Raw genomic sequence first — 21,204 nt, 5'->3', positions numbered from 1 at the left:
AGAAAGAAAGTAGAAACCAATCCTATTTTAGTTAAGATTTAATGGACCACACCATTATTTTGAAAACAATTGAATAAAAGTTTACCAGTGCTTCTCTCTGTCTTCTCAACCTCTTTTGTTTTTTTTTTTTCTAACACCACATTTTTCCTTTCTTTCTTTGAACAACCACCTTCACTTTCTTGTTCTCTCTAGATATGATCCAAAATTCTTGAGAAAAGTGCAGTCATAAAATCCTATTAACATAGAATTGTCAATTGTTAATTTTCCACTGTTCAACATATGTTAAACCGCTGAATTGGGAAATCCTCTCATGAGTCAATAATGGAGATTCAAACGTATGCAAGGAAATATAGACTTATTTGAAATCTTAAAGTTTCAGGCAACATAAGGTTAGTGAACCAAATTTTCATCCACAGATAAAGAGAAAGTAAGAAATATATCAATCAAAGAGAATATGATAACATTTGGCTTTTACAAGTAGAAAATCCCATTTAGATTATGTTTCTTTTTATACATAAAGCAGCATGAACCTAACCCTCCAGGACATCATAAGCATGTGTTTTCATTACAGAGCATGGCATGCAGTGCCAGGTACTTCAAAAAATTGTCCTAGAGGCACTGGATGGATGTGAGTGATTCCGGTTTGCTTTACCATATCGATTGTTTTATGCCGAGGCCATTGCAAGTCAATATAAGACCCTTGTAACGGTTAAGATAATCCTGTGACAAACAAAAATTAAAACGTCAAATAAAAAGAACCGTTCATGTAAACAAAACATTTTGTAAATATTCAAGTTGGTCCTGGAAATTATAGGGTTAAATCAACCTAGTTTTCTATATTATTAATATTCCAAAATGATCTCTAGAATTGCAAAATGTCAATCGAGTCCGTCCCTCTATCTGAATTTGTTATCAAATGCTTCTGTGATATTATTACTCTATTAGTTTCAAATTCATCTCTGATGTTACCAACTTAATATCGTTCTAATCCCTACCAAGACCAAAGGACAAACAATTTTGATTAAGAATTAGCAATTTCAGGGGATCATTTTGAAATTCGGATAATGTGAGGGACTATAATGAAACAATCCTACAATTTCAAAAAATAATTTGTGTAATAACTCAACATTCTTTTGAAACACACTTCTGGTAAGATAAAGACAAATATTCCTTACAATGATATTGTAATCATATTCGTAACGCATCCCATTTATGTCATAGTCTCTCCTTTTATCTGGATCACTTAAAACTGCACAATAAAGCCAAAGACATGTTAGATTATACAGACCTGACATAAATTCTCAAGCTATTTTGTCGGTAAATAATAAAGAAATCAGCATCATATTCAGTTATCACTAAATTAAAATTCACAACAGCACAAGTCAGAAGGATTCTAGACTATAACTGCAATATCATATTTATCAAATCGCTAATCTAACCCCTTTCACAGCAGCTGTCCCAACCACAATCCATGCTTTCAAAGCCTTGAAAGGTTAATCTTTGCTATAATAGGTCACATGCTTTTAAAATGAAAAAAAAAACAACCAACCAATTTGGATATGGTAACAATCAACCAGTAGAGTGTATTACAAAACCAGATAGACATAAACTTCAATGGGGAATTTGCCGTTAAAAGGAAGCTGAGTAGGAGAACGGGTAATTGTTGGAAGGAAAGAAAGAATGGGATCTAAAACTTGAGAAGCTTCCCTCTTTTCTTTTCCTTCCTTAATCTTTTGTCAGGGGAGATACTAGAGAGGAAACATTCTGTTAAGCTTAAAAAATGCATGAGAACAAACTCAGTAGAGTGACCTCAGTTGTAACTTGTAAATAACTATTTTATAAATCTCCTAGAGAGCTAGAAACCATATCAGAGACTTCAACTGAGCTATAATTAGGATGAGATGAGAGCTAACCAATGCATGCAAGATGATAGGGAAAAAAACAGACTGCATGAATAATGTACTCTATCATGGATTAAGGTATTTGTAAGTCAAGTTTGAGATCCAATTGCTCAATTTGATTTCCATGTATTAACAATCTTGTTTAATTTGATTTCCGCGCCGGTCTGCTCTCTCGAGGTAGCAGCGCTATCCGGCGGGATTGATAACTCTGGTTCAAACTCTAGTTACTAATATAACATACTAACAACTAATGCTTATATAAAACAAAAACAATCTTAAGGCATTAAAGTTAATGTCTTCTTACTCTGGCCTTAAGGTTCTTCTCATCACAAGGCCAAACAATATTATGCGATTTTGTCATATTTTCTTCAGTTGGTGCTGTGCTGCTCCAACTTTTTCTCTAAATCTTATCATTTCTTCTATTCTATATGTATGTATAGTAATAGTACACATCCATCACAGTTAGGCTATGTTATTCTAGCCACTTTACCTCCTAACACTTGGTACCATAAGCATCATTAGTTTTATCGTTGTTTAAATTTTTAACACTACAATTCTTATCTAGATTCTTACTTTTGGCAAATCCTCGTCCTTTCGTAGCAAATCCCACGTTTCAAGGAGGTCAATTAGGCACGAAACTTTTCCTAGATACAGTGTTATCAAATATACACTATGGAAACACTATGCCGGGTACACATGGCGGTTTTTGGGCTTGCTGCAATGGTAAATATCGACCGATATTGTAGGTTTTTCTGTCATAATCTGCTATAACACGCAAAGCAGCCAGTATGGTCGGATTTTGGCTCTCAACACACCATCAACAACACTGCTGCTATAAATAACACCAAGAATCGTCATCCCCGTCAACAATACTGCTACAAAAGTATTCCATCTAAACAATACTTCCAGCAAAAATATTCCATACCATAGAATAAGGGTATTCTAATTTCTAACAGTAAATGTCAACTTTGAAAAGGTTATTTTTTCTGTCCAAATCTGTATTTAACCACAATAACACAATTTGTTTTCAGAATTTAACTTCAAAAACACACAACATGAACATTTAAACTGAAATTTAAATAAGTTCAAATAAATAGATATCTGCAAATTGTTTTTTTCTACTACAAATAATAAAATAAAGAGAGTGATAAATATTAAATACCCTGATATGCCTCGTTTATATCTTGAAACATGGACGTAGCAGAGTTCTGGTCTTTCTGCTTATCCGGGTGCCATTTCTGTGTTTAAATTCATAACAAAAAGAGATTATTAATACTAACCATCTCAAAACGAATGTAATTAGAACAAAAAGGAGAACACACAAAACGGAACTCACAAGAGCAAGACGAATGTAATTGGAGCGAATAGCATCGTCATCAGCATCGTAATCGACTTCCAGTATCTTGTAATAATCCTGCAAATCACAAAAATTAGTAACAAATCAAAACAAACCCTAAATTCGGAAAATTAGGGAGGGTGAGGGTTTGGAGAACCTTGGGTTTGGAGAGAGGTGAGAAGAAATCGAAGTTGAGATAGGAGTTAGGGTCGGGGATTTGGTCGGGTTTTGGGGAGGTGGTGTGGTGGTGGTGGTGTTCGTCTTGGTCCCATTCCCACATCATGGTTGTGGTTGAAGATGGTTTGTGGTTTGTGAAGAGAAATGATAGAAGTTGTGGTGACGGGTTTTCCTGCGTTTCTTGGTGTGACGCGTGGGTTCGATCATGTGTGTATATATCTGATTTTTAGATATTGCTTTTATCAAAAGATCATTATTTAAGGATAATAAATGATACAAGTACCTTTTTAATACCTTTTTAATACTCCCTCCATTTTTTATTATAAGTCGTTTTAGATTTTAGATTTTTTATACAGATTTTAATACTCCCTATATTTTTTATTATAAGTCGTTTTAGATTTTTGAAATTAAGAAAAATAATTATTATTATATGAAAATAAAAAATTATGAAGGTTTTTACAAAGTTATCCTTCATTAATGACATGTGGAAAATAAATTTATATAATTGAAGGAGAGAGAATAATAAAGATTTAAGGATATAATAGAAAAAATAACATTAATTGTTCATTGAAATTATAAAGCGACTTATATTTAAATATAATTTTTTTTAAACGACTTATAATAAAAAACGGAGAGATTACATTTTTACATTACATTTATTATTTAGCATGTTTATTTTAGTTTTTTTTTAATAATTTTTAGAATGTTATTTACTTTTTTTAATAAGGATTATATATATATATATATATATATATATATATATATATATATATATATATATATATATATATATATATATATATATGTATATGTATATATATATATGTATATATATATATGTATATATATATATATGTATATATATATATATATATATATATATATATATATATATATATATATATATATATATATATATATATATATATATATATATATATATATATATATATATATATATATATATATATATATATATATATATATATATATATATATATATATATATATATATATATATATATATATATATATATATATATATATATGAAAAGAAAACGGTACACAAAAAGAGAGGGGGAGTATAAAAAAAAACCCTCTCAAATTGATGTAAATTTTAAATAAAAAAAGGCAAACTGAGCCTAGTCCTTGAAAATAAAGGAAGAGAAGAAAAATGAGTAGTATCAGCCACGGATAAACTTAAGTTAGCAAGGGCATCTGCACATCTTTTTCTTTCTCTAAAAATATGAGACACCACAAAATTTCAATGTGAAACTAAATTTATACAGTTAATCCATCTATTCCTAAGAATCTAAGGAACAGTATACAGAGGGTTAAATGTTTTAACCACTGCCATCGAATTCGTTTCCAACCAAACCTTACATCAATTCTTCTCATGAGCGAACTCAATTGCTTGCATAGCACCTGAGAATTTGGCAATGCAAGAATTCGAAGTACCTAAAAAAGACGCAAAAACGCCAACAAAATAACCATCATTATCTCTATCCAGACTCCCACAAGCTGACGAATTGGAAGTTGCAGCACTGTCCAAATTTAGCTTAAACCAACTCTTAGGAGGGGGCTGCCATAAAACTTATCGGATATTGGGGCCTCTCGGAGGTCGGATACAAATCTTTAATCTCTTAAGGATCATGAAGTCCTCCATATCAATATGTGAATCAATACTTGTCATACCCCAAATTTGTCCTACCCTTAATTTTTAACTGACTTAAGCATCGCGTTCAACTGCATACCTCCATTAGGGCATTAACATGACCTCGCATTCATGCATTAAATAAACATACACAAAGCATGGGATCATTTGTCATGGACTAGGGTTTATTTCCCTAGTTATTTGAATCGAGACTCTTTAATTAGGGTTTCGAGCTCGTGCACACTTCATCAAGTCTTTTGCTACAATGGTCATACAATATTTCAAGACTTTGACTCGCTCAGGTGGGCATCTTCTATTACAAGTGTTTGATTTGATTTTAAAGGTCAAAGAAAATGGGTTGGGGTTCTTAATGTGCTTGCTTAGAGAGGAGGTTATTGGTGTCAATTCGAATTGCGACTATAAATACTTTCAAGAACTTTGGTTCAACCCTATGTTCCGGTGCTTATTCAAGCTTTCGAATGTTGTAAGAATCGGAAAAGATTAGAAAATTCCAAAGGGGAGGAATGAAAAGTTGAAATTCAAAGCCTACAAGTGGAGGGAAATTCTTTTCCATATTCAAAGTCAATGAGTGACAAAAACAAGTTATCCATACAAAGCCCATACATTCAATTCATCCAAAATCCACATCCACTCAATATCAAACATATTACATGTTCACCACAAGTATCCATGCCTTCATCAAGTCTATCCATCATAATCTCTACAAAATTCACTACAAAATCCAAAACCATTCATTGCATCAAAGCCATATTCATTACAAGTATAAAACCATAAAAATCTCACAAATAGTTCTAATCTTTTCTTCACCTTACAAACTATACCAATGTCCATTCATTTCATACTACTTGGAATATAAGTCACCGTCACAAGTTTATCACAATTCGAAAGTTCAAGCCGCATGGGATACAAGCTGTTACAAGTTTCAATCGTCACACAAAGACAAGTTACAAAGAATACAAGAAAATCTATCCTAATGTTCAATTGTTCTTTAGGCGTCAACCGTTGTTCAATCCACATGCTCCTATCTTCTTCATGACTTCCTAATCATAAGCCTTAAGCCCATTTTCCAGATCCAATAAAACTCCCTGCAGCTGCACAAAACCAAAAAAGATTCAGAATAAACCATAACCTGTTGCAAGTCCAGCAATTCAAACAGACCTACCTACATATATGTACATCCCAGCCAAACTGTGCATACAACAAAACAGGCCCCTAAAAAGTCATGCCATCACTTCATTTCACCATATGCACATGCATCTATACACATATCCCACTACAGCTCTATATCAGTATCTAAACAGAACAAAATTCAAAAAAACAGCAGCACATACACTTAAACATAGCCATCACATACACTAATAGTCCACTAACCGAAACCGAATCAAAAACTCAGAATAAACCAGTACTGCATTCCATACATACACCGCGGCATACCCACCACTCAACAAATAACTTGCAACCCTCGCTTCGACAAAGCTGAACCGCAGCTGAACCGTGAGCTCTCCGCAACAAACCGGAAACTTGCAGCAAAACAAACCGGAAACTCGCATCAGCCAACACCACCTGCATCCTACGAAAACCACACTTCAAGCCTCCAAACCTCATGATTAACCAACCCTGCATCAAATACCAGAACAGCAAGAAGAGAAAAATCAAAAGAAACATGTTAGTCCCACATCCAAGAAATTGAAAAAAACTCATTACAAGTTATGATTCAGGCTCCACACCCAAGAATTCATCATCATTACTCAATCATTGCCCATATAAAAACCAGTTTCACTCATCTGCAGAAAGGGACCTAGAAAGAAAAAAAAGCACAAGCTTCCTCATCGTTTCGCTTGCAAACGTTGAAAGAAGAAGTGCATAGTTAAAAGTTCAAACACCCACCATTCATCATTCATCACTCTCATTCTCCACCATCACTTTCCATCACCATCTTCACTTCCATAGCCAATCTGCTTCTGAACTATCGTTCGCAAGCTTCAACTCTTCTGCTTCATCATTATCCTCACAATCAACAACCTCGCCAATCATCATTCTCGCAACAATCATGAGCGCATAAAGAAATCGAGAAGAAGAAGAGTGAAAGGAACTACCTGGATTCTTGAGGTCCTCTCGTCATTGACGGTTCACACCATTTCCCAATCTTCACCCAACACCTACCGTGACACCGCCTCAATCGGCATCATCACCACATCATCATCTTCATATCATCATCATAACAACCATAACTTCAGAATCCGAAAACAAGAAGAACGAAAAGAAGAAGAAGCCAAGGGATCAAGAAATTACTCTGATATTTCCATCGCTTCATCATCGTATCAAAACGCAACAATCGATTCATCATCAACGAAGAACCTTCGACCAACTCTTCAAGATTCCTCATCATTAACGCAGAATCGCGAACCGAAGAAGAAAGGATGAAATGTTTGAATGCGATACCGGTAGCTTAATGAAAACGACGGCGAGGTTGGGACGGCGACGCGGTGTTTGATTCGTTGGAAGAAGATTAACGCCGCCGTTAGTTGCCGAGAGAGAAGAAGAAGCCGAGAGGTCACCAGGTTCTTTTACCCTAATCCCCTTTCATTTTACTTCAGTTTTAATTTAATTCATTCTGCTTTGATTGAAAAATCCGAAAATTGAATAATCCAAAAAAAAACCTGTTTGGACATAACAATAATCTGAAATGAATACAAACAATCTTGGGCCAAAACGCAGTTGCTAATCTCGTACCCCCTTAGGCCCATGCACACCACTCTCCTTTTTCTGACTTACAAAAAAGAAGCATTCGGGCCAGATTTGATTGGGCTCTGCGCCCATTGCTGATTACACCACGAATTTAGCATACACCCTCCCTGTTTCTACTTTTTTTAATTACTAGAATTTAGGTTTAATTAGACTTTTTTCTATTTTCTTTTAGGTGATAACATACTAATTTTCTCCCATCGTTTTAGACCTTTAATACATGACTTTTGACATATAAAAATAATCACAAAAATATTAGTTTAGACTTTTAATTCTTGTGTTTGATTAGAATACCAATTTTGTCATAAAAATGTATAAAAAAAAATAAGTAGATTTTAGGGTAATGTTGACATTAATCTTTTGAACTCATTTCTTTCATAAAAATCCATAAAAATAATAGTATTTTTAATTCACTTTTGTGCTATATCTTGACTTGTTCGATTTCATGCTTTCATGTTATTTTCAATACTCCACTTTCTGCTTTATTTTCATGTCTCTTTTAAACCCTAATCTTAGGTAGAAACCATGATAATATTAGGTAGAAATCCCCATTCATATTAGGCTAGTTTTTTAGGCTAGTTCTCTTCCTTTTCAACCATAAAACACTCTAAAAATACTTGAATAAATTTCCCTTAAAAAATGCCAAGAAAACTCATAAAAAAATGACTAATAAATACTTTGACTAATAAAAAGGGAATGGAAGCTTGTAACTTCCCTTGCTTAAGGGATGTTCGAGTGCTTGGGGCTCCCTTGCTTAAGGGTTCCATTCTGGCATAAGTTCCCAACCTTTAAAAAACACAAACCAAAGAGTAATTCGAGTTTCCCTTGCTTAAGGGATTTCCTCGAAACACTCAAACTCTCTATCTCTTCTCTCGCTTTCTTAAGGGCACCGTTATTTCCGCTCCGTTGCATCCTAGGCTGTCCCCTTGTGCAAGAGCGCGAACGTTAACGCCGCCCAACTAAAAAACACAAAAACAAACAAAACTATGGAGCCGAACTACGGCGCTCTGATTCCTGAAAAGGATACGTAGGCATCAAGTCGCGGGGCTTGAACGAGCACACTTGTAAATATTTCCCTTCTTTTCCCCGTATTTCTTTTGCATTCATTCGCATATAGACATAGACATAGTACACACCCTTTAGATAGAAACAAACATAGGTGGATACCATCGAGTACGATGGGCGCGAGGGGTGCTAATACCTTCCCCTTGCGTAACCGACTTCCGTACCTTGATTCTCTGGTCGCAAGACCCTGTTCCTTCCTTTGTTAGGTTTTCTGATATTCCTTTCCCTTATGGGATAAATATATTGGTGGCGACTCTGTTCATTTTTCGCGAGCGTGCGACAGCTGGCGACTCTGCTGGGGACTACCTAAGCAAGTCGATCCTAGCCTTTGTTTGTTTTATTTTATTGGGTGTTTATTTGTTTTTTTTATGTCTATATCTTGTATATATGTTTGCATGCTTATTCTTTGCTTGCATATCATGTTTATTTCTGTTTGTATATCATGCATATGGATTATATTCTGTGTTCCTTGGGGTCTTCTGTTCTGTTTTGCAGGTGGGGGGTTGTATGAGGTAAAAGGCCCACTACCCAGGCCAAGTGACACATAGGATTAGCGTGGATGCTCATGTTGACTCCCGTAGCGCTTGCTATGGCTGAGATTGACATGCGGTACCACAACTGGGCGAGGTTCTTTCATGGAACACTGTGTCTGGCACGCTTGTTGCCTCAAACACTTTGTACCCCATGGGAACTGTAGACCCTGGTGACCATTAGGGACCACCTGTCCGTGTCTAGAATTCATACCCGTGAGATTGGGGTGGGACAGGAAACCTTGACTCCTACATACCATGGCTCTTCATATTTGAGGTCGGACCTTTATTTGGTCTGTTCTCATGGTGCTTGATATTCTGGTATTCAAAAAGGCGTCGAACCTTTGATCCTGTGACACCTGGCCTGTACAGAAGCTTCACATCAGTTATTCAGAGGATTGTGTGGTGGTTACTAAGATTATATGGACCTTGATCCCATGCCTTTGCAATGCATACCATCATTGTTTCATCCACTTCATTTGTGAGGGATCCTAAAGTCTATTTCCGAAAAAAAGAACGAAAAGAAAAAAAAGAGATGGAAAAGCAAAAAAAAAGGGAAAGAAAAGAAAAGATATTCTATAAAAAAAACAAAAAACAAAAAAAAACTTTGATTCCAAAAGAGAACTAAAAAGCGTGCGAAAAGACTTTAGGATCTCTCATAAACGAAACATGCATTCACACTATCATGCATTTCATGGTTCTCTCAGATACTTATGGGACCCTTTCTCTTCAGATTTCAAGATCAACAACAAATTTGACTTCTCACCGCCACGACTCCAAAATCAACTATGGAACAACTCCGTGAGGAAATGGATGAGATGAGGGAACAAATGGGTCATCTTATGTTGGAGATGCAAGACTTGGTCCATAATCAGGATGCACTAAAAGAAGAGAATAGTCAGTTGAAGACTCAGTTAAGCTTGGTTATGGAAATTCTAAAAACGGTACTAAGAAAGGAAGGGGATGTTGTTCCTACTGCTGCAACAGAAGTTGTTGATCCCTTCTCTTCAGTAGGATCCCTTCCCACTCATGGAATACCTCAGGAAGTTCCTCCTCAACTCCATGTGCCATTAACTCCATGCCAATCTGTTCTTCAAGGGGGCCAAATGTGTGGGAAAAAGCCTAAGAAACCTCAGAGAATTCTCAATCCTATCCCGATGCCTTACGCTCAGTTACTTCCCCGTTTGCTGGAGCTTCAGTTGATTGAGCTACGAGAATTGGCTACGCCTGAAAAGCTCCCCCCCACCTTTGATGCCAATGCTCGATGTGAGTTCCATTCTGGGGCACCTGGTCATGATATTGAGAATTGTAGGGCGCTGAAGCAGCAAATTCAAGATCTCATTGATTCAAAAGTGATTTTGTTCACCCCCGAGGGTATGTTTGTCCAAGGAAATGGGGTTCCAACTGCGGTGGAAGAAAAGGTTGATTCATACTTCTATGTCAGATCTACTTCAAATCAGAAGCATAATGCACTATCTTGGGTTCCAGGTTTCCCACCTCATCAGTCTCCATTTGTTTCACAGCCAGATCAAAAGAGGAAGACACCCGAACAGAATCATCAACAAGGTCATCCGAATGAATACCCACCTAGAAGTAATTTGGGGCGAAGAAATGCTCCTCTGGACCAGATTCCCATGACATACACTAAACTTCTGCCATATCTAGTGCAAAGCTCATTGGTGGTCCCCAAATCTCTGAAACCTCCACCACACCCGTTTCCACCTGGGCATGACCCTAATGTGCAATGTAGGTACCACGCTGGATCAGCAGGGCACTCAACCGAGGACTGCAACGCTTTCAAAGCCAAGGTGCAACAATTGATCGACGAGAGACATATAACCCTTCAAGGAGGAAACATGTGGGTGAACGGAATGCCCGTGCCCAAGTGAATGTCCGTATTCCTTGGAGTGTCACAAAAAGAAATAAGCCCAGAAGGAGTCAAGTCTCCTCAACTATGGCAATCATCATTTCCTTTCTGTGTTCTCATTTCAAGTATTTCCTGTTTTGTAGAAAGCTGCTTCCTTGAACTCGTTGGTATAATAATAATAAAAACACCACAAATTCTCGAGCAACTTCGTCATAATCTTTTCCAAAAAAAAAAAGAAATCAAGAATGTTTTGTAGAAGCATATCTCATTTTCAAGGTTCTTGTGCTCAGTTGTATCCATGGAGGTTGGTTCTTCAGTTGGTGTTTGAGCTCTCCTTGCAACAAGTAGCTTCTCTAAGTTTGGTGACCACACAAGGTTCCTCCATGTTTATGGCAAATACCTCTTCAATGAATATGCTTGGGGCTCCCGCACGAGGGGTAAGCAAGACGCACTCTTATCTTGAGCATTGCATCATTCGCATTGCTCGAATCCCTAAAGCATTACAAATTCTTGGGTGACTTCGTCAGAATCTTCTTCCATGTGGTAATCAAGAGTATTCTACACAATGCTCCTCATTCTCAAGGTCTTCTTCACCACAAGTTCTCAGTTTGATGATCATACAAGATTCTTTCCATTTATGATGGCGATTACTACTCTAGCAACTATGCTTAGGGCTCCCGCACGAGGGATAAGCAAGACGTACTCTTATCTTGAGCATTGCATTACTCGCATTGCTCGAATCCCTAAAGCAAGGCAAAAGTTTACAACTCACGGGTGACTTTGTTGGAGTTCTCTTTTGAAGTAATCTGAAGTGTTTGGAAGGAACTGCAGAAAGTATTCAAGCTCAACAAGTCCAGACGGAGTCAAGTCTCCTCAACAACGACACCCATTTAGTTTCTTACTGCATTCTCATTGTAATTTTTCATTTGTTTGTTTAAGCATTTATAGCATGTAAAAACTTGTTAATTTCTGAATGAAAATAAATACATTGTTTATGTTTGTTTTGAAGAAATCCATTCGTTTTCACTCATAAATGTTTTTGGCATTACGATACCAACTTTACTAATCGCTTGCTTAGGCAAAGAGCGGAGGGAGAATGATGAAAGATAAAAACGCAAAATTTCTAATTATGTGCTTTTGAATAAAACCCTACTGATGATGTACAGGCATTGTTTCAAATCCCCAAACACCGGAGATATAAGGGAGATAGACCCTCGTCAACCCCTTTGAGCCTTGAAGTAGGAGTTCTTTTCTAAATCATTAAAACCCTTATTTTGACCTTGGGGCAGGGTAGTGTTCATTTAACTTGATCGAGTGTTCAAAATTCACCAGAAGGGCATGCATCTAAGGATACAACAATGGTTATCCTCCAAAAGGTTGAGGAATGTCAAAACCGCAATGATTATCCTTATTCCATCAAGAGATGATGATACCACAATGGTAATCCTTCATCAAATCAAAGGAGTGAGGCAGTCGCAATCACCTCCAACGAATCAAAGACTATGCAAGGTCACACGACTTGTTAAAAAAAAAGGAGAAAAAAAAATGGCGAAAAAATAATGAAAATAAAAAAAAAAAGATGAAAAGAAAATGGCAAAAAGAAAAAAAACGACGAAATTGCCAAGCAAGAACAAAGTCGTGTGACAATGAATCAGAAGAATAAAAGGTGAGCGACCGCCATGTCCAAGAAAACCTCATTGATTCCTCAACCATTTCAAATTCCTTATGAGGGATGAGCACTCATGTCGAGTTAATTGAACCTAGGAATGGAGAACATCACGAAGGGGGTGGGCACCAAATAATTTTTGAGCCTAAAAAATCCTTTGTTTCCAAAACCGTGAACCTGGCCAAGTTACAACCCTTAAAAGTCCTAATTGAAGTAGGGTTTATTTTGAAAGCGCACTCTGATGAGATAACGTTTAACTGACTCCCAATGAAGCGTGACTCATATCCATGTTGGTATCGTACGTTTGCTTCATCTTCCATATGCAAAAAATCGAGGTTGTGTCAACTAGTGATTCGGTCACAAGAGGTTGCAACCTCATTTCACAAACAGGTTTTACAACTTCAAGACTAACATAGGCTTTGCATTAGAATTATCATTCTTAGAATTAACATTCTTTTGCATACAAAATAAGTGCTTAACATCAAGGAAATTTTCAAGGATGAGAATCAGTGAGCAACTTGATCATGTCGAAATACAAGAGACTTGAGAACTCCGAGGAGTAAAAGCCAATCATTTCAAATGTTGACCATCAAGGGGAAGATCCTCTAAAGAAATTCGTTGGGCATGAACAGTTAATGCCTTCTTCGATTACCTTGAGGGGAAGAGTTTGAAGACTCCGTTGAGCGTGGTAAAGTTGTTTCCATGTTTGTTTGACTTCAAAACAAATAAAGCTTGGGGATTCTAGACAGATGTACCTAATCAGGGGCAATTAAGTCGAGGTTTGACCTCTCAAATTCAGCATATCTGGGGAAATCATGTCGATAAATCTCTTGAGTTCAACCAATCTGGGGCAATCACGTCGAGGAATCTCTCCTGAGTTCAACCAATCTGGGGCAGTTACGTCGAGATCCGACAAATCTCTCCAAGGATCCTTTGGGGCAAATCCCTCCATAAGTCACGAAGCATGGGGGACAATTCTGAGTTTTTTTTTTTGTCGCTCCATGACCATAGGAGTTTATTTCTCCTAGAAATTTGGTCTCTCCTCAAGCATAAGGGTTTATTCCTCCTAGGAGTCGTTCTACTTCCCTAATCAAAGCTCCTTATCTGGATTTCTCATCCCCAACATGGTGAATCGAGGGAATCTCCTCAAACTGAAAATCCTCCAACCAGTGGCACATGGTGAGAAGTCAGAAATCATTCTTCAAGTCAAAGAAAAGTGCATCTTACAAATCAAAGTCCAATATCTATTGGCACCTCCACATGGTCCTTAACACTAAGGGGATTTTCCCTGGTGTTTACCTCACTAATGCCTTTATTTGGCACTCTGCATATAGCGTTCACTGCATATAACATTGCATCCTCAAAAGCGTAGCATATCCATCAAAATGGAACATTACGCCACAGAAAAATTCAAACATGCATACAAAGCATAAGCCAGATAATACAAATCATCCCTCAATCAAGACAATAATACATCCCCACACAAAAAGTTGTCCTTACAAATTCTGATTGATATCTGCTACTACATTTCAAATCTCTTCCAACCACGGTGCCGAGGCGAGGTATCTTCAATCTCTGATGAGTGTCTGACACAATGTCTTCTTTTGTCCCTGGTGTCGAGTCGATGTTGAGTCATAGATCGTAAGAGATCTTATTCTTTCAGTCCTGAAGATCATGCTTAGGTCTTCTCCTGGTGTCGAGTCGATGTTGAGTCATAGATCGTAAGAGATCTTATTCTTTCAGTCCTGAAGATCATGCTTAGGTCTTCTCCTGGTGTCGAGTCGATGTTGAGTCATAGATCGTAAGAGATCTTATTCTTTCAGTCCTGAAGATCATGCTTAGGTCTTCTCCTGGTGTCGAGTCGATGTTGAGTCATAGATCGTAAGAGATCTTATTCTTTCAGTCCTGAAGATCATGCTTAGGTCTTCTCCTGGTGTCGAGTCGATGTTGAGTCATAGATCGTAAGAGATCTTATTCTTTCAGTCCTGAAGATCATGCTTAGGTCTTCTCCTGGTGTCGAGTCGATGTTGAGTCATAGATCGTAAGAGATCTTATTCTTTCAGTCATGAAGATCATGCTTAGGTCTTCTCCTGATGTTGAGTCGATGTTGAGTCATAGATCGTAAGAGATCTTATTTCTTTCAGTCCTGAAGATCATGCTTAGGTCTTCTCCTGATGTTGAGTCGATGTTGAGTCATAGATCGTAAGAGATCTTATTCTTTCAGTCCTGAAGATCATGCTTAGGTCTTCTCCTGATGTTGAGTTGATGTTGAGTCATAGATCGTAAGAGATCTTATTCTTTCAGTCCTGAAGATCATGCTTAGGTCTTCTCCTGGTGTCGAGTCGATGTTGAGTCATAGATCCTAAGAGATCTTATTCTTTCAGTCCTGAAGATCATGCTTAGGTCTTCTCCTGGTGTCGAGTCGATGTTGAGTCATAGATCGTAAGAGATCTTATTCTTTCAGTCCTGAAGATCATGCTTAGGTCTTCTCCTGATGTTGAGTCGATGTTGAGTCATAGGTCGTAAGAGATCTTTTTCTTTCAGTCCTGAAGATCATGCTTAGGTCTTCTTCTGGTGTCGAGTCGATGTTGAGTCATAGATCGTAAGAGATCTTATTCTTTCAGTCCTGAAGATCATGCTTAGGTCTTCTCCTGGTGTCGAGTCGATGTTGAGTCATAGATCGTAAGAGATCTTATTCTTTCAGTCCTGAAGATCATGCTTAGGTCTTCTCCTGATGTTGAGTCGATGTTGAGTCATAGGTCGTAAGAGATCTTTTTCTTTCAGTCCTGAAGATCATGCTTAGGTCTTCTCCTGGTGTCGAGTCGATGTTGAGTCATAGATCGTAAGAGATCTTATTCTTTCAGTCCTGAAGATCATGCTTAGGTCTTCTCCTGGTGTCGAGCCGATGTTGAGTCATAGATCGTAAGAGATCTTATTCTTTCAGTCCTGAAGATCATGCTTAGGTCTTCTCCTGGTGTCGAGTCGATGTTGAGTCATAGATCGTAAGAGATCTTATTCTTTCAGTCCTGAAGATCATGCTTAGGTCCTCTCCTGGTGTCGAGTCGGTGTTGAGTCATAGATCGTACGAGATCTTTTTCCTTTCGGTCATTGTTTCATACAACCATCCTCTTTGAAAACCCCGTGTCGGCACCGCTACCACGTTATAAGCCATCTACATCCAAATCCATTGTTCACTGTAAATATTGCCACCAAAAAAAAAAAATAATAATAAATTTCTCTTTCCCCAGCAGATATCAAGACAAAAACCAAAAATAAGGATAGTATCCACACCATCTTTTCAGGACAAATTTCAGGTCTTGGTATTTAATCTTCTTCTACCTCGAATGTTCGAAAGGCTAGCGCCAATCTCACCTTCGAGTATAAGACGATTAAATAGGGGCAGCTGTCATACCCCAAATTTGTCCTACCCTTAATTTTTAACTGACTTAAGCATCGCGTTCAACTGCATACCTCCATTAGGGCATTAACATGACCTCGCATTCATGCATTAAATAAACATACACAAAGCATGGGATCATTTGTCATGGACTAGGGTTTATTTCCCTAGTTATTTGAATCGAGACTCTTTAATTAGGGTTTCGAGCTCGTGCACACTTCATCAAGTCTTTTGCTACAATGGTCATACAATATTTCAAGACTTTGACTCGCTCAGGTGGGCATCTTCTATTACAAGTGTTTGATTTGATTTTAAAGGTCAAAGAAAATGGGTTGGGGTTCTTAATGTGCTTGCTTAGAGATGAGGTTATTGGTGTCAATTCGAATTGCGACTATAAATACTTTCAAGAACTTTGGTTTCAACCCTATGTTCCGGTGCTTATTCAAGCTTTCGAATGTTGTAAGAATCGGAAAAGATTAGAAAATTCCAAAGGGGAGGAATGAAAAGTTGAAATTCAAAGCCTACAAGTGGAGGGAAATTCTTTTCCATATTCAAAGTCAATGAGTGACAAAAACAAGTTATCCATACAAAGCCCATACATTCAATTCATCCAAAATCCACATCCACTCAATATCAAACATATTACATGTTCACCACAAGTATCCATGCCTTCATCAAGTCTATCCATCATAATCTCTACAAAATTCACTACAAAATCCAAAACCATTCATTGCATCAAAGCCATATTCATTACAAGTATAAAACCATAAAAATCTCACAAATAGTTCTAATCTTTTCTTCACCTTACAAACTATACCAATGTCCATTCATTTCATACTACTTGGAATATAAGTCACCGTCACAAGTTTATCACAATTCGAAAGTTCAAGCCGCATGGGATACAAGCTGTTACAAGTTTCAATCGTCACACAAAGACAAGTTACAAAGAATACAAGAAAATCTATCCTAATGTTCAATTGTTCTTTAGGCGTCAACCGTTGTTCAATCCACATGCTCCTATCTTCTTCATGACTTCCTAATCATAAGCCTTAAGCCCATTTTCCAGATCCAATAAAACTCCCATGCAGCTGCACAAAACCAAAAAAGATTCAGAATAAACCATAACCTGTTGCAAGTCCAGCAATTCAAACAGACCTACCTACATATATGTACATCCCAGCCAAACTGTGCATACAACAAAACAGGCCCCTAAAAAGTCATGCCATCACTTCATTTCACCATATGCACATGCATCTATACACATATCCCACTACAGCTCTATATCAGTATCTAAACAGAACAAAATTCAAAAAAACAGCAGCACATACACTTAAACATAGCCATCACATACACTAATAGTCCACTAACCGAAACCGAATCAAAAACTCAGAATAAACCAGTACTGCATTCCATACATACACCGCGGCATACCCACCACTCAACAAATAACTTGCAACCCTCGCTTCGACAAAGCTGAACCGCAGCTGAACCGTGAGCTCTCCGCAACAAACCGGAAACTTGCAGCAAAACAAACCGGAAACTCGCATCAGCCAACACCACCTGCATCCTACGAAAACCACACTTCAAGCCTCCAAACCTCATGATTAACCAACCCTGCATCAAATACCAGAACAGCAAGAAGAGAAAAATCAAAAGAAACATGTTAGTCCCACATCCAAGAAATTGAAAAAAACTCATTACAAGTTATGATTCAGGCTCCACACCCAAGAATTCATCATCATTACTCAATCATTGCCCATATAAAAACCAGTTTCACTCATCTGCAGAAAGGGACCTAGAAAGAAAAAAAAGCACAAGCTTCCTCATCGTTTCGCTTGCAAACGTTGAAAGAAGAAGTGCATAGTTAAAAGTTCAAACACCCACCATTCATCATTCATCACTCTCATTCTCCACCATCACTTTCCATCACCATCTTCACTTCCATAGCCAATCTGCTTCTGAACTATCGTTCGCAAGCTTCAACTCTTCTGCTTCATCATTATCCTCACAATCAACAACCTCGCCAATCATCATTCTCGCAACAATCATGAGCGCATAAAGAAATCGAGAAGAAGAAGAGTGAAAGGAACTACCTGGATTCTTGAGGTCCTCTCGTCATTGACGGTTCACACCATTTCCCAATCTTCACCCAACACCTACCGTGACACCGCCTCAATCGGCATCATCACCACATCATCATCTTCATATCATCATCATAACAACCATAACTTCAGAATCCGAAAACAAGAAGAACGAAAAGAAGAAGAAGCCAAGGGATCAAGAAATTACTCTGATATTTCCATCGCTTCATCATCGTATCAAAACGCAACAATCGATTCATCATCAACGAAGAACCTTCGACCAACTCTTCAAGATTCCTCATCATTAACGCAGAATCGCGAACCGAAGAAGAAAGGATGAAATGTTTGAATGCGATACCGGTAGCTTAATGAAAACGACGGCGAGGTTGGGACGGCGACGCGGTGTTTGATTCGTTGGAAGAAGATTAACGCCGCCGTTAGTTGCCGAGAGAGAAGAAGAAGCCGAGAGGTCACCAGGTTCTTTTACCCTAATCCCCTTTCATTTTACTTCAGTTTTAATTTAATTCATTCTGCTTTGATTGAAAAATCCGAAAATTGAATAATCCAAAAAAAAACCTGTTTGGACATAACAATAATCTGAAATGAATACAAACAATCTTGGGCCAAAACGCAGTTGCTAATCTCGTACCCCCTTAGGCCCATGCACACCACTCTCCTTTTTCTGACTTACAAAAAAGAAGCATTCGGGCCAGATTTGATTGGGCTCTGCGCCCATTGCTGATTACACCACGAATTTAGCATACACCCTCCCTGTTTCTACTTTTTTTAATTACTAGAATTTAGGTTTAATTAGACTTTTTTCTATTTTCTTTTAGGTGATAACATACTAATTTTCTCCCATCGTTTTAGACCTTTAATACATGACTTTTGACATATAAAAATAATCACAAAAATATTAGTTTAGACTTTTAATTCTTGTGTTTGATTAGAATACCAATTTTGTCATAAAAATGTATAAAAAAAATAAGTAGATTTTAGGGTAATGTTGACATTAATCTTTTGAACTCATTTCTTTCATAAAAATCCATAAAAATAATAGTATTTTTAATTCACTTTTGTGCTATATCTTGACTTGTTCGATTTCATGCTTTCATGTTATTTTCAATACTCCACTTTCTGCTTTATTTTCATGTCTCTTTTAAACCCTAACCTTAGGTAGAAACCATGATAATATTAGGTAGAAATCCCCATTCATATTAGGCTAGTTTTTTAGGCTAGTTCTCTTCCTTTTCAACCATAAAACACTCTAAAAATACTTGAATAAATTTCCCTTAAAAAATGCCAAGAAAACTCATAAAAAAATGACTAATAAATACTTTGACTAATAAAAAGGGAATGGAAGCTTGTAACTTCCCTTGCTTAAGGGATGTTCGAGTGCTTGGGGCTCCCTTGCTTAAGGGTTCCATTCTGGCATAAGTTCCCAACCTTTAAAAAACACAAACCAAAGAGTAATTCGAGTTTCCCTTGCTTAAGGGATTTCCTCGAAACACTCAAACTCTCTCTCTCTTCTCTCGCTTTCTTAAGGGCACCGTTATTTCCGCTCCGTTGCATCCTAGGCTGTCCCCTTGTGCAAGAGCGCGAACGTTAACGCCGCCCAACTAAAAAACACAAAAACAAACAAAACTATGGAGCCGAACTACGGCGCTCTGATTCCTGAAAAGGATACGTATGCATCAAGTCGCGGGGCTTGAACGAGCACACTTGTAAATATTTCCCTTCTTTTCCCCGTATTTCTTTTGCATTCATTCGCATATAGACATAGACATAATACACACCCTTTAGATATAAACAAACATAGGTGGATACCATCGAGTACGATGGGCGCGAGGGGTGCTAATACCTTCCCCTTGCGTAACCGACTTCCGTACCTTGATTCTCTGGTCGCAAGACCCTGTTCCTTCCTTTGTTAGGTTTTCTGATATTCCTTTCCCTTATGGGATAAATATATTGGTGGCGACTCTGTTCATTTTTCGCGAGCGTGCGACAATACTCACTGTATTTCCAGTGGAAGAGATAGTAGCCATAACAGAAGAAACCAAAGATGAAAAAGAAATAAATCTAACCATATTCCGAGCTTCCCATATTGAATTGAGAAGACAAACAAACGCCACTTTGGATATGATCTTACATTGAACCGCGCCATCCTTATCCAATAACCTCCAAATGTTCAACCAACCAAGAATAGAAAGCGACATATTGAGCATATTTCCCCGACCATCTCCATAAGTTCAACGCATAACTCCACTCAAAAACAAGTGATTATTTGTTTCCTCTTCTGAATTGCAAAGCGTGCAAATAGAAGGGAAACAGAAGCTCATTCTTTTCCATTGCTCGTCGGTCGGTAACTTATGATGAAGGAGTCTCCATACCATAAAGAATTTGGCCGGAGGAATCAAGTTACTCCAAATCAATTTACACCAAATGCTATTGCAATGTGAGTGTAAAAAGAATTATATAGACATTCAATCAAAATATTTTAAAGTATTAAGTCATACAAGTAATTTACAATTTTCAGTCTAATTTGACATTATACATAATTGTCATTAATTGACAGAGTAAAAAATAATTTAGACCATAAATGCCCCACCCATTTTCACTATATATTTTAGTTTTAAAAAATTCAAAAAAAAAATAAAATAAAAAATGAATTTAAAGAAATGATCTTAAAATATTATTTTAAATATTTCATCTCTTACTATAAAATTTTCTAATTTTAAAAATTATTTAAATTTAAAATTATTTT

The 21,204-nt window shown here is 37.2% G+C and overlaps 1 protein-coding gene across 1 annotated transcript; it reads right to left on the bottom strand.

Moving 5' to 3' along the window:
- Nucleotides 1-417: 417 nt before the first annotated feature.
- Nucleotides 418-3,618, bottom strand: LOC131633005 (uncharacterized). Its single transcript, XM_058903706.1, has 5 exons — nucleotides 3,395-3,618; nucleotides 3,238-3,315; nucleotides 3,064-3,139; nucleotides 1,176-1,249; nucleotides 418-720 (listed from the first exon to the last, which is right to left on the bottom strand). The coding sequence occupies exons 1-5, from the start codon at nucleotides 3,518-3,520 to the stop codon at nucleotides 649-651; spliced, it is 426 nt and encodes a 141-aa protein (XP_058759689.1). The 5' UTR covers nucleotides 3,521-3,618; the 3' UTR covers nucleotides 418-648.
- Nucleotides 3,619-21,204: the final 17,586 nt, after the last annotated feature.

This window comes from Vicia villosa, unplaced genomic scaffold (assembly GCF_029867415.1).
Source record: "Vicia villosa cultivar HV-30 ecotype Madison, WI unplaced genomic scaffold, Vvil1.0 ctg.001062F_1_1, whole genome shotgun sequence".
In the NCBI taxonomy this organism is placed as follows: Eukaryota; Viridiplantae; Streptophyta; class Magnoliopsida; order Fabales; family Fabaceae; genus Vicia; species Vicia villosa.
This window is presented reverse-complemented; position numbering and strand designations above follow the sequence as displayed.

Bases quoted from the DNA above. Each gene is read 5' to 3' on its own strand.
- LOC131633005 (XM_058903706.1), bottom strand. From the start codon at position 3,520: ATGATGTGGGAATGGGACCAAGACGAACACCACCACCACCACACCACC. The intron at 3,140-3,237 runs GTGAGTTCCGTT...ATTTAAACACAG, and splicing joins ATTACATTCGTCTTGCTCTT to AAATGGCACCCGGATAAGCA. The intron at 721-1,175 runs GTAAGGAATATT...TGTTTGTCACAG, and splicing joins AATATGATTACAATATCATT to GATTATCTTAACCGTTACAA.